Source organism: Arvicanthis niloticus, chromosome 8 (assembly GCF_011762505.2).
Source record: "Arvicanthis niloticus isolate mArvNil1 chromosome 8, mArvNil1.pat.X, whole genome shotgun sequence".
In the NCBI taxonomy this organism is placed as follows: Eukaryota; Metazoa; Chordata; class Mammalia; order Rodentia; family Muridae; genus Arvicanthis; species Arvicanthis niloticus.
In genome coordinates, this window is record NC_047665.1 from 64,674,453 (window position 1) to 64,689,550 (window position 15,098).

Sequence of the window (15,098 nt, forward strand, 5' to 3'; positions counted from 1 at the left end):
AATTAAATCTTGGAACTTGGTTACTGCCAGCATTTCTCCCAGGGCAAGAACACATTTAGTGTCCTATTAAATCAAAGGATGCCCACTGCAAACAGTGGCATGCTTTACCAGCTGGTGCTAACGCAGATAGATGCGTGTGTTCAATCACACTGAACCTGACGTGCGTGCCTCCTGAAATTTATACCACACAACGGAAACGTTTGATATGACACAGCTTCCCACCCCCTTGAAGGCTGTAACTCATCAGGTAGAAATACGGCTCACTTAGCAATTTTAAAAATCCATGCTTAAAGCATTTTCTGGGGCCAATGATTCACTGGAAAAAATATATAAAATAGGACTTGTTAAAAAATATCATGGAGGAGGCTTGAGAGGAGGTCGTTTTTGATGATCAACTAAAGGCCACGGGGAGTCAAAAGTTATGAAACATGGCCTTTTTTGTTAAGTCTGGTGAAAGATAGATTACCACAGGAATAACATGTAAGAGCCGGCCACCAGTGCTGCCTACGTCAAAATTCAAAGTTTGGCAAAATTTTTGTATTCTTTTCACTTTCTTTTTTTTTTCAAATAAAATTAGGGAACATATTTGAGATCATTACAATCTGTCATCTAATGGGATATTATACCTCCTCACTGGCTCAATATCAACATGTTTATAAATCACCAGGAGGAACACTTAGTTTTGAAATCAAGAGATCTGAACTAAAAATCAGATTCTTTGAACATAAACTATGTCAGTGTAATTTGGAACAAATCACAATTCATTTTAGAGTCGCCCTTACAAAGATGTGAGAGAGCTCCCCTTTCGGGAAAACCACAACTGAGATTGAGTTTAGCAGGCAATTTTGTAAATCGAGATATTTGGGTTAAAACCTAAGGTAATATTTAATTCTATTGCATTTAAAAACAGCCTTAAGATGTGTGTAGCCAATTTTGTACATAGACAAGTAACTTTTGGCTTTTGGTAGAAAGAAACTTTGCACGGGAGGAAAGATTGCTTAGTCTTTAGGAACACTTGTTGCTCTTATAGAGGACTGAGTTCAGCTTCCAGCACCTGCTTGTGAAGTAAAAACTGTTTGTAACTCCAGCTCCAGGAAAGATCTGACACCCTCTTCTGGCCTCTTCTGGAACCTTCACTTTTGTGCACATACACATACAAAGATACACACACACACACACATAACTAACAAATTCGAAAAAAAGATAGAAAATGAACTAGCCTTTGCTACTTGGTATATCTATCTCTTCAGCCACAGCAAGCCACATACCAATCATTTCACAGTTTTAGCATTAGGTCTTTTACAGTATGTATTTTCATTAATCTATACAGCTTTTTAAGATAAGATTTTCTTTATATGAGCAAATCTATATGTTATTTTGTTCATAAAAGGCATAAAACAAAGTGGTCAACAGCACAGCATCCTACTGTTCTTAACCTGGTGAACTTCCTATACACAATGGCTTGACTTCTACTCTAGGTCCTAGTCTGACCCCTGTATAAGCTTACTATTCTCCTGACTAGGACAAAATGCTTGACAGAAACAACTGGAGAGATGAGAAATTTAGTTGGGCTCACAGTTTTGAATGACATGGTCTAACATGGAGGTAAGGGCATAGTAGCAGAAGCAGTGAAACCTTTAGTAGCAGAAAACTGAAGGTGCTGCTTCCTACATCCTGGTTGATCAGAAAGCAGAAAGAAAATGCTAGCGCCAGAAGTGGGTATGACATTCAATGCCTGTTCTTAGTGACCCAATTTCACCAGCTAGGCTCTCAGGTCTACAGACTCCCCAAGCAATGCCACCAGCAAGGAACCAAGTGCTCAAGTATATGAATCTGTAGGGGTTATCTCAGAGTCAACCTTAAGAGCTCCCATGGGTCCTTGACATGTCATTCAATCTCCTAAAGCTTTCTGCTGCTTACTCACTGAATAGGGAGAAGGACCCCAATTTCTCCAGGTTGTTAGAATTCAAGTAAAATGATACTTATAAAAATATTAAGTAGGCACCTTTATATACTAAATATTAGTTTTCTATATTGTTTTATTATTCTTCAGAGCAATACAGAATAATAAAATATTTTTAAATGGGAAAATATTTAGTACATATATAATGTCAACAACGACAGGTGCTCAATAACCTCCTGGCCCTTGTTTTTTGTCTCTTTTCTTCTCTCCCTGGCTCACCTCAGGAAACGCCCACCCACTTACTTATATGTATCTGCTACTTCTGTAACACTGTGACAAATACCTTAGAGCAAAAACTTATAAGAGCAAAAGAGCGAAGATTTGTTTGGTTCATGTTTCCGGAAGCTCTCTGTCCATCATGATTGGGAAGACAGGATGGAGTTCATGGTGGGATAGGGGATTAGAAAACAGAGAGCTGCCACGATCAGAGACTACACGTGGCAGTCCCCCTCCCCCAGTGTTAGACTTCCACCAATCTCTCTCTCTCTCTCTCTCTCTCTCTCTCTCTCTCTCTCTCTCTCTCTCTCTCTCTCTCTCTTTCTCTTTTGGTTTTTCGAGACAGGGTTTCTCTGTGTAGCCCTGGCCGTCCTGGAACTCACTCTGTAGACCAGGCTGGCCTCGAACTCAGAAATCTGCCTGCCTCTGCCTCCCAAGTGCTGGGATTAAAGGCGTGCGCCACCACTGCCCAGCTCCACCAATCTCTTAAAGGTTCCAAAATGGCAACAACCTTCTAGAGAATAAATACTCAACACATAAGCCTCCGGGTACATTTCAGATTCAAGCTATAAAACTATGCCTTCCCAAATTCCCTTTGTCAGGCTCCTCAAGAACATATATACTTTTAGTAACTTGTTTGTTTGTTTGTTTGTTTGTAGGCTTCCTGCAGGGGAATCAAGGCCAGAATCATTCTTTGCCTCTTCCAAAGGATATAGAGAAAAGAAACAGAATAAATTAATCTGAAGAAAAATAAGGCAAGAGTCACTTTATGGAGCCCCCATGGGTGAGTGTTTGCCAGATGCCCACACTGCCCTCCTCTGTGTGGAGGACTAGAGCCCAAGTCAGAGAGTCACACACAGCAAGGTTTTCCAACTCAAGTACGCCTAGACAACAGTGGCATAAATATACCAGGCCTCAAGGGACATGGTTGGCATTTTCTACAAGAGAGTTTGAATGAATAAAAGGCGTCTATTAAATAGCTTTAACCACCACCTAGACCAACTTGTGGCCATTAGCATTCGATGAACTAAATATCTGAAACCATCTAAGTATCTAGTAAATAACAGGATAATTATTTTTATGATATTAAAAATTACTTTTTAGTCAGCACTTTAGGAGCTGATATGAGACCAGCCTAAGCTACCCTGAGGCCTGGTTCCCCCAAGGGAGTTAAATTAAACATAAGAAAATAAAATACAGTTTTTAATGAAAAAATAAATTAAAAAAATAGTGCATCTTATGTAATATCTTCATTTTCATTTGACCAGGAACAATTAAAAAATGAAGCCAGTTTGGGCAATAATTCTGGTGAACCAGAGAAAACAACATAGATAGAAGAGAGCCACTGTTAGTCTTTGTCGGATTTGGCAAGTGATTCACAGGAGGCTTTCCTCATCAAGGTGACCAGTGTGGAGACAGCAAGTTTAACTGAGGCAAACTATTGTCACCCACAGTGTCTCCCTCCTTGACTTCAATTTCAAAGGCATTTATCTCCTTAGGTTTGGAAAATAGTTCACCCTATGGGCTTTCAATACTCACCAAGCTTCTGGGAGACACTTCAATAACTATAGGTGTCAGCAAACTGAAAAGCCCATTCTAGATACTTAATTTATCCTTATACTTCTGTTGCTTTAGAACTATTTTTAGTACCAAAATCTGTATTAATTGGGTTCCCTAGAGGAAAAGAGCTGATATAACAAATCTCTATATAAAAAAGATTAATTAAACTACACTTACAGGCTATGCTCCAACTAGGCCAACCATGGCTGTCTACCCATGGAACCTCCAAGAATCTAGTAGGTGTTTAGTCTACAAGGCTGTCTCAGCTGGTCCTCAGTATATTCTGGAAACCCAAATAGCTCCTCCCCTCTTTAAGATTTTAATCAAATGTACTATGGGTGAGGGGTTCTCAGATTATTTCTCTCCTTACCCAGGCCTTTACTCAGGTTTCATTTTTTAACACCGCAGGATATATCATCTTTATTGACCAAGCTAGCTTTCTCTGTCTTTGTCTATTGTCTGTACATCTCCTTCCCTTCCTTCCCACCTGCCTTTTTCTGTATCCTCACTAGAATAACAGTTCCATATGAGACACTCTATCTCTTCTTAGAATCTCTAGCAAATATGCAAACTAGAGGCTTAATAAGTACTTGTTGAATAAGTGAATTCTTTTTCTTGAGAAAGCAAATCCCTTGGGATAAAAAAAAGAGGGGGGGCCTAAAGAAGGAAATTAATAATTTCGGAAGGAAGGAAGGAAGGAAGAAATGAATGAGCAGGTAACTCAATTCCCAATTTATATCTAACACTCTAGAGATAACTATTAGTCACTCTTGCATCATGCTGAGAAACAACTTGACAGAAACAACTTAAGGGAGAAAAGGCTTATCTTGGTTCCTGGTTTCATAGGGTTCCTGGTTTCAACTCACCACCATGGCAATGACAGTCACATGGTAGTAGACTAAGAAACAGAAAAGGCTGCATTGGAAGAGTGGCTGAAGTCTTCAAAGATACCTCTCCCTTCAGTGGCCTAGTTCTGCCAACCAGGTGTGGCCCCATAAAGGCCTCATAGCTTGAAATGGCACCTAGAACTGGGAACTAAATATTCCCAGAGCCTGGGGTGCTATTGCTCATTAAAACCATTGCAAGGTATATATAATGACATGGAAGCAAGTATTTTATACCATTTAGAAACCAGAAATATGGTCTAAGTAACATATACAAGGAAAAGAAAAGCCAAAGAATTCCAAGCAAGCCCCTGACTTTCATTTTGCTGTGTTCCCTTATGTCTGGCAAGTTAGAACTCATCTGGATTCCTTTGCTTGGCTGAAATTCTCTCACCAACGAGGTTTCAAATCACAAACTCTGAGTTTACTTGAAAGAATTTTCACAAAATCTTAGGAGCACTTGCTTATTCCAATATGTAAAAAAAAAAAAAAAAAAAAAAATACAACTTAAAAATATACCCAGAGGCAAACTTCCATCCAGAGGATACTCCAGAGACATCGAAGACAAGCTGAATGAGAGGAGGGTCTTTGTTTGGATGGTCACTCAGCATCGTGTGTACAAATAGAAGCCATTCCAACTGTGGTGCTCGCTTAGTAATTCATTTTGCAAAGCCCATCTCTGGCACATTTTGATAGCATTGCAGCCTCACTCACAGACCAGCAAAGCAACTCATAGACTAGGCATGCCACTGGCCTCACTGTCTGAATCTTCCTTCTCACCATCTTGAAGGGGTGCTGTCTTTTGGTTCCAACTCAAAAGTGCATGTCTAGGACTTTTCTTCCTGCCAGATGGGTAAGCAGATGCCCATCATAGTGGTCAGGAATGAAGGCCAGGAGGAGAGACTGACAGGTTCAATTACAGCCACTGTGACTCCATAGCTGTGTCCTTATGGGCAGGTTACCCCTCCTTAAAAGGTTTGTCCACCACTCTCATGATTGCAATGAGAGACTGCATGGAAAAGTACTTAACACAGTGACCTGGCCTCCAAGGCCTTACTACCTGTTATTGTATTACCAACTAATATGCCACCTTTGGCTTTTAAAATAACCAAACCCAGTTGTGCTAGAAATGCTTAAAAAAAAGGTAATTCAGAGTTCTCACCTTTATCCTGGATTATTAGCCCAGGCTTCCAAGACTATGTTGCATATTTCAAACTAAAGTATTCACTTTAAAGTAGAAAAAAAGACTACCAGGCTGATGTGGACACCAACATTTTCTAGTTATGGCTAGCAAAAACAGCAGCATAGAAAGAGTCTTTTCAATTCTATTCCTAAGTAAAAAAAAAAAAAAATACACACACACACACACACACACACACACACACACACAAGTTGCTATCGGCTAGCTTAAAGAAAATATCAGAGAAAAATGATGACATGGAATATTTACGTAAAATAAAAATAAAGAATAGTTTAAAAATTCATAGATTGGGCTATTCTGGTTTCGAGCACATTTCTAAGAAATTATCCAACAAAAAATTGCCTGGCCTATACTTTGTATTACCATATTGCTTGAAGAATTGAAAAAAAAAAGTCACAGTGGTGACCAAATGCATATTTACTTTTTCCAATTTTACTAATCACACTAACTGAAGACACACGTCAGAAGTGCTGAGCAAGCTTCATCCTGTTACACAAGGATCTGTCTCACACATGGAGTTTTGATTCAATGGCGTGGGAGGAGTCGGGTTACTTATGTTCTGTAAAAAGTCTCCAAGTATCGCTAATGCTAAAATCCATGGTTAACAATCACTGCCCTGAGTCTTTCCTTAGGCAAGTTTTTCCATCTTAGAAATTTTTCACTAAACAGCATGTGATAAGACCCTAGACAGGGTCCACTAAGTCCAGGCTGGCCTTGAACCTGGGACTCTCCTATTTTAGCATCTCAACTCCTAGGCTTACACGTCTATACTACATCATCATCAACAACAACAACAACAAAATTTAAGGGGAGCTCCTGTGCTTTATTCTTTCCAAAGTAAAACTTGACTTCTTGTACGTCAGTGAAGAAAGGTGCTGAGTTTCCCCTGAGCCCTGAAAAATCATAAAATAAAACCAGTCTTCCTACCTCCAACAGCAGGGCTGTTGAAGAAGATAGGCAAAGTGGGGAGACCGGTATTCATTCCATGAAATCAGGTGACTGCTTGTCTTCAAAGCGTATTTTTTAAAGTGTATGCATGAGTGAAAGTGTCTGTGTGAGAGTATGCCACAGGTATGTAGGTTCCTGGAGAAACATTGGATTCCCAGGAGCTGGAGTTAAAGGTAGTTGTGAGCCATCTGACATGGGTGCTGGTTACCAAACTTGAGTCTGATGGAGGAGCAGTAATGCTCTGAACTGCTGGACCATCTCTTCAGGCCCCTGCTTATCTTTTATTCAGCACTTTGCTTCAGAACTAGAATTTCCTGCATGACAACCAGGAGCTACACATGGCTAGGAAACAGCCCACTTGTGGCTGATGCTGGATATACCAACAGTAGACAGAACTCAAACTGTGTCTGTGACCTTCCTACCACCTTAGTATCCGAAGTTGTCACTTCCTTAAATCAGTCAGTAGATTGTGTTTGACTGATATCTTCTGCCAGGCATGGGGTGACAGCCGGGGGACAGATGTGAAAATGTTCTTACTCTCATGTCATCATATATCCTCATTTGTCATGGCTGGCCTTTGAAAAGCACCAGTTCTGTGTGCAGAATGGTTTTCTCCAACAAGTATGAGTCACACTGAGTGTTGTTGTTGTTTTCCATATGCTATTTTGATGTAGAGAACCAAGTAACCAAGAAATAGTATCAGCTCAAGAAAGCCAGGTGGTTCTATCAAAGGAGAGAAGAACTGAGAAGTCAGCAAACTTCGTGGCTTTATTGTTTCTGCTTAAAGAGTCTCACTGTGTGACCCAAGGTGGCTCCTGATTGGCCTACCTCCATTTCCCATATGCTGGGATTCTAAGTACATGCCACCTATGAGCTTGTCGCAGAAGGTCAGGACCACTTTAGGACCTCTGAAGCTGTGGGTTCAGAGGTCATGAGAGAGGGAAGCCAGACACCTGCCGGGAGCCACACAGGGACTGAAATTTATCCACAAGAAACAGGCCCAAAGAGTTACAAATAAGTATACATTTAACAATTCTCACTGGAGATGACATCAGGGCAGAACCAAAACCACCAATGGAAAAGGAATTCTCAAATAGCTGTAATTAATACGGTTCATCAAGTAGGTGAAACTTTTCAGGGGAAAAAACAAGAAAATAACTAACAGATAATAAGAGTATTGCTTTGATAAAAGTTATTATTAATGCAGCAAGAACCAGAAAGCCTACTCAGCTCGTACATAAGCACTCTAAAGGAAGCTCTAACTACTAACCCCAAGCCCCTCCCACTACACCACCGTGTCCTAGGCCATCCCTAGTGAGCAGTTTCTGAAATGCTGTCCCCTATGCTAGCTGTATCACAGAAAGTCAATCCATAATATGTGGGCTCTGGTCAATGACAAATGGCACTAACTTGATCAGAGTGAGTGAGTGAGTGAGTGAGTGAGTGAGAGTGAGTGAGTGCCCAGGAGAGGACAGAGGTTGGCCAGAGGTTGCAATGTTAGGTTGACTACTCATTGAACCTAGCACCGAGACTGTGGACTAGCAACCTTACCCAGCTCTGGAGGCAGGACGGTCAGGCGGTTCCCCTGAATATGGAGCTCCTTCAGCTGGGTCAGTTCTCCGATTTCCTTAGGCAGTGAGATCAGGTCATTATCCCTGAGGCTGAGCTAAATATACAAAAACAGGGAACTGTCAAAACAATCTTTCATAGAGGTGTTCAACAGAAACTCACACCCTTCAAGGCTTGATCTTTTCAATTCATTCAAAAGTGTCTGTGGCTAAACAAGAAACAGAAGTGGGAGCGCTGGTTCATTCCTACAAAACAAACCTTACTCCTGCTCAAATTGACTCGATTCCACTCCTACAAGGGCTGCAGGAGTGAATTGATTTTCTAAGAATTTAGATAAATTACTTACTATCTGCAACTTTGTGAGCTTCCCAATATCTGGAGGCAGGATTTCAAAATCGTTGTCGCTTAGATAGAGTGCACGCAGGGTGGCTGCAAATTAAACAGCAATATATAAGCAGGGTGGCGTGGAATCCAACCATTTGAGGTCTGATCGATACGAGGGAGTCGGCTTTGATTAATAACCCTGGCTTGGTGAAAAGACTGTGGCGTGTCTAGAGCTCACTATAATAACAAGCAGGTCAGACCTAGATTTACTGGTTGATTGTGGCACTGGGATGTTCAGGAAACATCTGTATCCAAGAAGACTGACAGGAAGAGATCAGCACAGTTTCAGTGTTTTCAGAAAAGGTAGTGATTCTCCTCTCACACATCAGAGATCACATCGATTACACCCATTTGCGTTTCCAGAGAAAGAAGGGCTGCCGTGCCACACACGTTAGAATCCAGAGCAAAGGGGTTCATGCATCAAATGGGATCTACTACCTCAGACTAGCGCTTTCTTAAACAGACAGATCACTGTTAAGAAAAAATATGAAGATGAAGGGCCTTCTCGTGATAGGCACCATCATCTAGGATTATTGATCCCCTAATCAGATGACTCACTGTAAGCTTTAATGATAAGACTATATGAAGACAAGGGGGTTAAACAGATGACATGGATTTAAGAGACTGAAGCTTGAAGTGAGCAAAATACCAAAAGTCATACCATGCACAGATTATACAATGATGGTGTGATCTCAGCCACTGGAGGATAAAATCCTCAAACAGTAGTCAACAAGAATAACAACAAAGCACCGTTTATTATAGGGACTTTAAAATAATGGCTTAACAGCTATCTACCTATATTCTAACAGGGGTAAGGTTGACAAAATTGAATGTTAACATGTGTAACAAAGATAATTTCCTCCAAGGCTCAAGAAGATAATTTAGAATTGGTTTCATGTGCTTCGGAATGTCTGGTAGAGGCCATGAAAAAAGGTAAACTGTGAAATGAATGTCAGAGATTGGTTCAGAAGCAGCAGATTTTCTAGTGTGGGCATGATGACAAGAGGTTAAGGCAAGGGCAATCACCATAACATGAGACCAGACTGGTGTCCATGCTGAGGCCGAGGCCAGACAACTCTACAGAGTGAGACCCTGACTCAAAAGTAAATAAGAAACATAAACAAATACACAGAACATCACCAACATAGTCTCCACATGACACAGAAGTCACTGCTCACAGATGCAGAACACTAACTTAAAACACACAGCTCTTCCCTAAGTATTTCCTGAGTGGCTAGAAAACCAGTCATTCTGATTTTTATGTGCATCTACAGCAAGAAATTTATGAAAATGTTTATGTGGCCACCTACAATAAATGATTCTATAATGGTTATATACTAAAATAAATCAGTCCATGCAAGGAGAGTTCTTCAAAGACTTGAACAAGGATCTGAGCTGGGTTTTTAAACAATTGTTAGCAGTTTAAGAATGGGTAGACTTCAACAAATAATTGTCTAGAGTATCTTTGAGCAGTATATTTCAGGGAATTAATAGAAACTGGGGAAAACTTTTTTTTGTTGTTGTTGTTCACACTTTTTAAGCAGGAAGTCAAGATTCTGAGCTAAATGTGAGACCTGTAGAGGTACTAACATCTCTCCTGGAAAGTTAATGTGACATTACTAAGCCCACGTCTGCCCAATGGTGTCAGCCAACTATACATCAAATATAAATACTGCTGAGCAATGAAGGAATATTCAAAAGGACTCTGTGGTGAAAAAATATATATGTCCAATAATTTCTCTCATGAGTTTCAGCACTGGCAAATAAATTTTCACTCTTAGAACCGAAGTACCACGTTAAAGAGATTTACAGAATTAAAAGTTTCTCACTGAGGTAGAAGAAGTTTCCCGGAAGAGAATGTTCGTTCAGGTTGTTGTAAGTCAAGTCCAGGACTTCCAGAGCTGGGAGCGATCCGAATCCTCGAGGCAGTGTGTTCAACCTGTTCATGCTGCGATTTGGGGACAGAAGGGACAAGTCACCTCGTAAAAGGCACATATGTATACAGAACACTGGAAACTAACTCTCAGTGTAAACCAAGTTCAGCAGGATGAAAGTCCAAAAGCACACCACGGTTCTGCATTCACTAAATGGTACTCGATTTTTCATTGTATTTATATAATTTAACAGACAAGAAGAAATTGCCACACCAATGGGGTGTGTGTATGTGTGTGTGTGTGTTGTGCTGAGAATATACCAGGAATGCAAATACACACAAATCTACTCTGTGGGCGATTTTCAAACATAGTGAATATTGTTAATGCCACTCACTGTGGTATATAATAACCTCTTGAACTTACTCCTGAATAACTGAAATTCTTGGTCCTTTAACAATTTCTTAACTCCCTGGTCCCCACCACCTGCCTCAAGTAAACATCACTTTACTCTATGTAGATGATCTTCATATTTTTACCTCACACTGAGATCATGTAGTACTAATAGTTTAACAGTTTTACTTCAACAACCTATGCTTGTGAAATGTATGGAAAGGTTTAGTTATTACTTCCTCCAAAAGAAAAACTTAAATACCCCTCTGCACACGAACACTTAAAATGCCTGTCTGTCTGAAGAGAAACTTTCTTAAACATATGTAAACGACAATTCAAAACATGCATTTGGGATATTTGCTTTATTTTGTTCATTCATTGTAATGGGAAGGGAATCTACTTCCTGTTCAACACCTATATACTTATGATCAGAATTATCTCTAGTGAGACCGCTGGTTGCCAGGGCCTGGGGCAGGGGGAGGCAAATGAATTGTTTCAAGTATGCAAGACGATAAACTTCTGGAGACTGCAAGTGTAACCGTGTGAAAATCACACTTCTCAATGACACACTACAAGAAGGTTAAGGTGACAGTAACTTTTATGATAGATATATACACATTTATATGTGTGAGCATGTATGTGTGACGGCTAATGTTAGTTGTCATCTAGCAATGCCCGACAAATCTTGAGTGAAGAATTGCTTCTATTAGACTGACCTATGGGCATGTCTCGGGGGTGGGGCTTTCCTCATTGCTCAGTGTTATAAGAAGGTCCAGACACTGGGTGGTGCCATTCCTCATACAGGGGGGCCTGAGCTGTATGAGAAAGGGACCAGAATATGTCAGAGGAAGTGAGCAAGTAAGCAGGTTTTCCCTGTCCTTTCTGCTTCAGTTCCTGCCTTGAGTTCCTGCTTTGCCTTCCTCTGATGATGAACTATACTTGTGGGCCAAAGAAACACTTTCTTCCCCAAAGTTGTTTTTTTTGCTAGCATTTTATCACAAAAGAGAAACAAATTACACACACACACACACACACACACAAAACATATATACATACATGTACATACATATGTAAAAATCTAAGAAAATTTTTTGATATTATCTTTTATCCTTCAAGACCTTTATATCTCTTATTGAGGCTCCCTTTGAGAATACTTAAGTCAGTTTAAACACTGTATAAACAACTTCAGTGTAAGCTGACAGACACTGAAAGAGAGGAGAGACCGTGACATTGAAAATCAATCCAACCATTGATCATTCTAATAACAGATCCAATGCTGCTGTTGGACCTCGACCAATCCGGCCTGCTAAAAAATGACTAAGCAGAAGGGAAACCGAGAGAAAGGTAGATGTGCAAGTCTCAGGGAGAGGGAGACCCAGGCTGATTTTACTCAAAGCCAAACAACCTCCTAGACTACTCACCGATAAGACAGGATGCTTCAGTGCTCCTTTGAAGCCAGTCTGCGAAGCACTCCTGGTTCCCTAACTACCAAATGCTTACATGATGAACTTCAGCAACAAACTAGGCTGACAGTCCACAGCAGTTGGGTGCGTTCTCTACAGTGAAGTTAGCCCCCAAACTATCACCCTGACAACTCAGAACACCCATAGCTTTTCATTTCTTGTAAAATACACAATGTGCTGTGCTTTAAAACTTAGAACAGATCAAAACTTCCTCTTATTGCAGCTGCCCTAAAGCTCATTTGTGTCTTGCACTCATCGTAACAAATGGCAAGAACCACATAACTAAAGACTGGTGAGTGTATTCTCTGGATAAGGACCTAACCCTGGTACTTATGGTCTCCTAAGTGCACACTTTCATTTGGCCTTGCTAATACTAAGCGGTCCTCTCCAACCTGCCTTCCCCTTGCCTTAATGTGCACGGATAAACCTCCATGAGATCCAAGAGCAGAGATGCCTTTATTGAAACCCATCTTAATCCCCCCCTCCCCCCTGCCAAACAAAAACCTAAAATCTTTATGGAAATGACACCCTCTATGGAGCTACGAAATCAGACAATGAAAGGTGTTTTACATAAATCAATAAACTTAGAGCTGAAAATACAAGCTATTCCAGAAGGGCAAGGAAGTAACCAAGGTGCAAGGTCATCAAGTTTACCCTTCTGTCCTAAGATAGCCCAAGGTCAACTAAACCAAGCCTGAGTTTATGCTCTTCCCAAATGTGTCTCCAGCTCTAATTCCAATGTTAGCGGCCCAACACAGGAATCTAGGTAGGATCCCCTCCTGTCCGTAACTGTCTTGGCAATTTTCCTTCTACATAGTTTTCAAATTAAATCCCTCCCCTGGGTCCCCACTACCACTGATGCAGATCACCTTGGACACAAAGGTGGCTTTCCCACCAGCTTCTTGCCATTCACCTCAACCTCCATTAACTCTCTTTGCTCTGAGCTTTCAGACAAAACTGTTCTTATTTCACATCTACTACTTGGCAGGACAAATTCCTGCAGAGAAGATCTGCAACCAGAGCTCCACTATGTAAATCGGGGTAGCACTCCTGACTCCCTGCCACCACTGGCACCTATTTGTTTGCCACAGGTGTCCCCACCGTAGTGTGAGGTGACCATTACCTAAAATGACTCCTGGTAGCAAGCTAGAACTCAGCAAGCACCCATTAGGTGTGCAGTAACCATTCCCAAGTGTCTGGCTGGCTCTTGCATCTCACCTGGTCACACCCGCCTCACCTTTACACTGAGTCTGTGCACTGCCCTGAGCGCTGAAATGTGCCACTGTCCCAGCCTGAGATGGCTGCTTAGCTGTCTGAGTAACTCATCTCCACACATTACTCGGGATCCAGCACTGGGCCTGTGTAAAACCTCTAGAGAACCTCGTTTATAGGCAAATGTTTTTCCTGTCTCTGGTTCCGTCACAGTTTCATCAGCTGCAACACAACTGTGACCATACTGTGCTCACTGACAATGTACCCTGCCCCAATCCAAAGGTTCATACCATGACACTCATTTCTGATCCCCTATCAGCAATACTGACATAGAATAGGCACTTACATAGTCAAGAAATAAATGAACAAATTCGTGAAATATGATGATAATAATCACTAATGCTGTGTCCTGATTAACATATGTCAGGTCATGTTCCTAATTTCATGCTATCCAAATATGGACTGTGCATTAATATCCTTATAATACACACACACACACACACACACACACAAATGTATATATATATATATATATATATATATATATATATATACTAATATGTATGCATATATTGCATATATCCTATATGTGTTTTATAATTTTATAAATGGATCTTAACAGTAAAAATATATACCTATTTTCAGCATTTTGCACACTAATTTACCATATGACGTAATGGAATATTTTGTGTGTGTATATGTGTGTGGTTTATTTACATGTATGTATCGTGTGCCCCTGTGCAGGCCAGAGAAGAACATAAAGTATGTGTCTTCTTTAATCACCCTACACCTTAGTTTTATAGAGAAGTTCTCTCCCTGAACCTAATGCTGGCCTTTTTGGCTAGGCTGTCTAGCCACCAAGTTCCCAGGATCTGTGTCTATCTTCATAAACCCAGTGCTAAGATTATAAGTACACAAAGAAAATCCTGGCTTTTACATGGGTGCTGCGGATTTGAACTCAGTTCCTCCTGGTTTCAAAGCAGGCACTCTTTCCCACTGAGCTATCTCTCCAGTACCAGGACTTAATAATCTTCAAACTCAATGTACAACCTTTTCTTTTATGTTTTATTGATGGGGATCCAGTGATAGCACCAGCAAGGGAAAACACTGTCATTTGAAGTAACATTGTTCTCTCTTTAACTCTCCTACCTCTCACAGGTTAGCAAATAGATGCTCTTTGATCTTGCAAAGCTGGTCTCTTATCCAAACTGAGCTTCAAATTTAGAGCAGCTAACCAAACCCCTCAAGGAAAGAATGGACTAACAACGAATTCACAAACTCCCTATAAGACTCATAAATACCCAGCATATTCCCCCCCTCTCCCCATTTAACTCGCTAATAGAACTACAGCATCCAGTGGATACAATTGAATGACATTGGTTTGCACAGAGATGGAAACATGAATAGACAGTTTCAGCTGACAGCTAGGGCAGG

General features: G+C 40.7%; 1 protein-coding gene across 2 annotated transcripts in view; it reads right to left on the bottom strand.

Annotated features, from left to right (window-relative positions):
• Positions 1-15,098, bottom strand: part of Rsu1 (Ras suppressor protein 1) — a 177,077-nt gene that overhangs the window by 116,998 nt on the left and 44,981 nt on the right. For both annotated transcript variants that reach the window (XM_034511072.2, XM_076939509.1), the window contains exons 5-7: positions 10,555-10,673; positions 8,688-8,770; positions 8,324-8,438 (exon numbers count right to left, since the gene is read on the bottom strand). In XM_034511072.2, the coding sequence (XP_034366963.1) occupies positions 8,324-8,438; positions 8,688-8,770; positions 10,555-10,673 (317 nt within the window). The remainder of the gene's footprint in view (positions 1-8,323; positions 8,439-8,687; positions 8,771-10,554; positions 10,674-15,098) is intronic.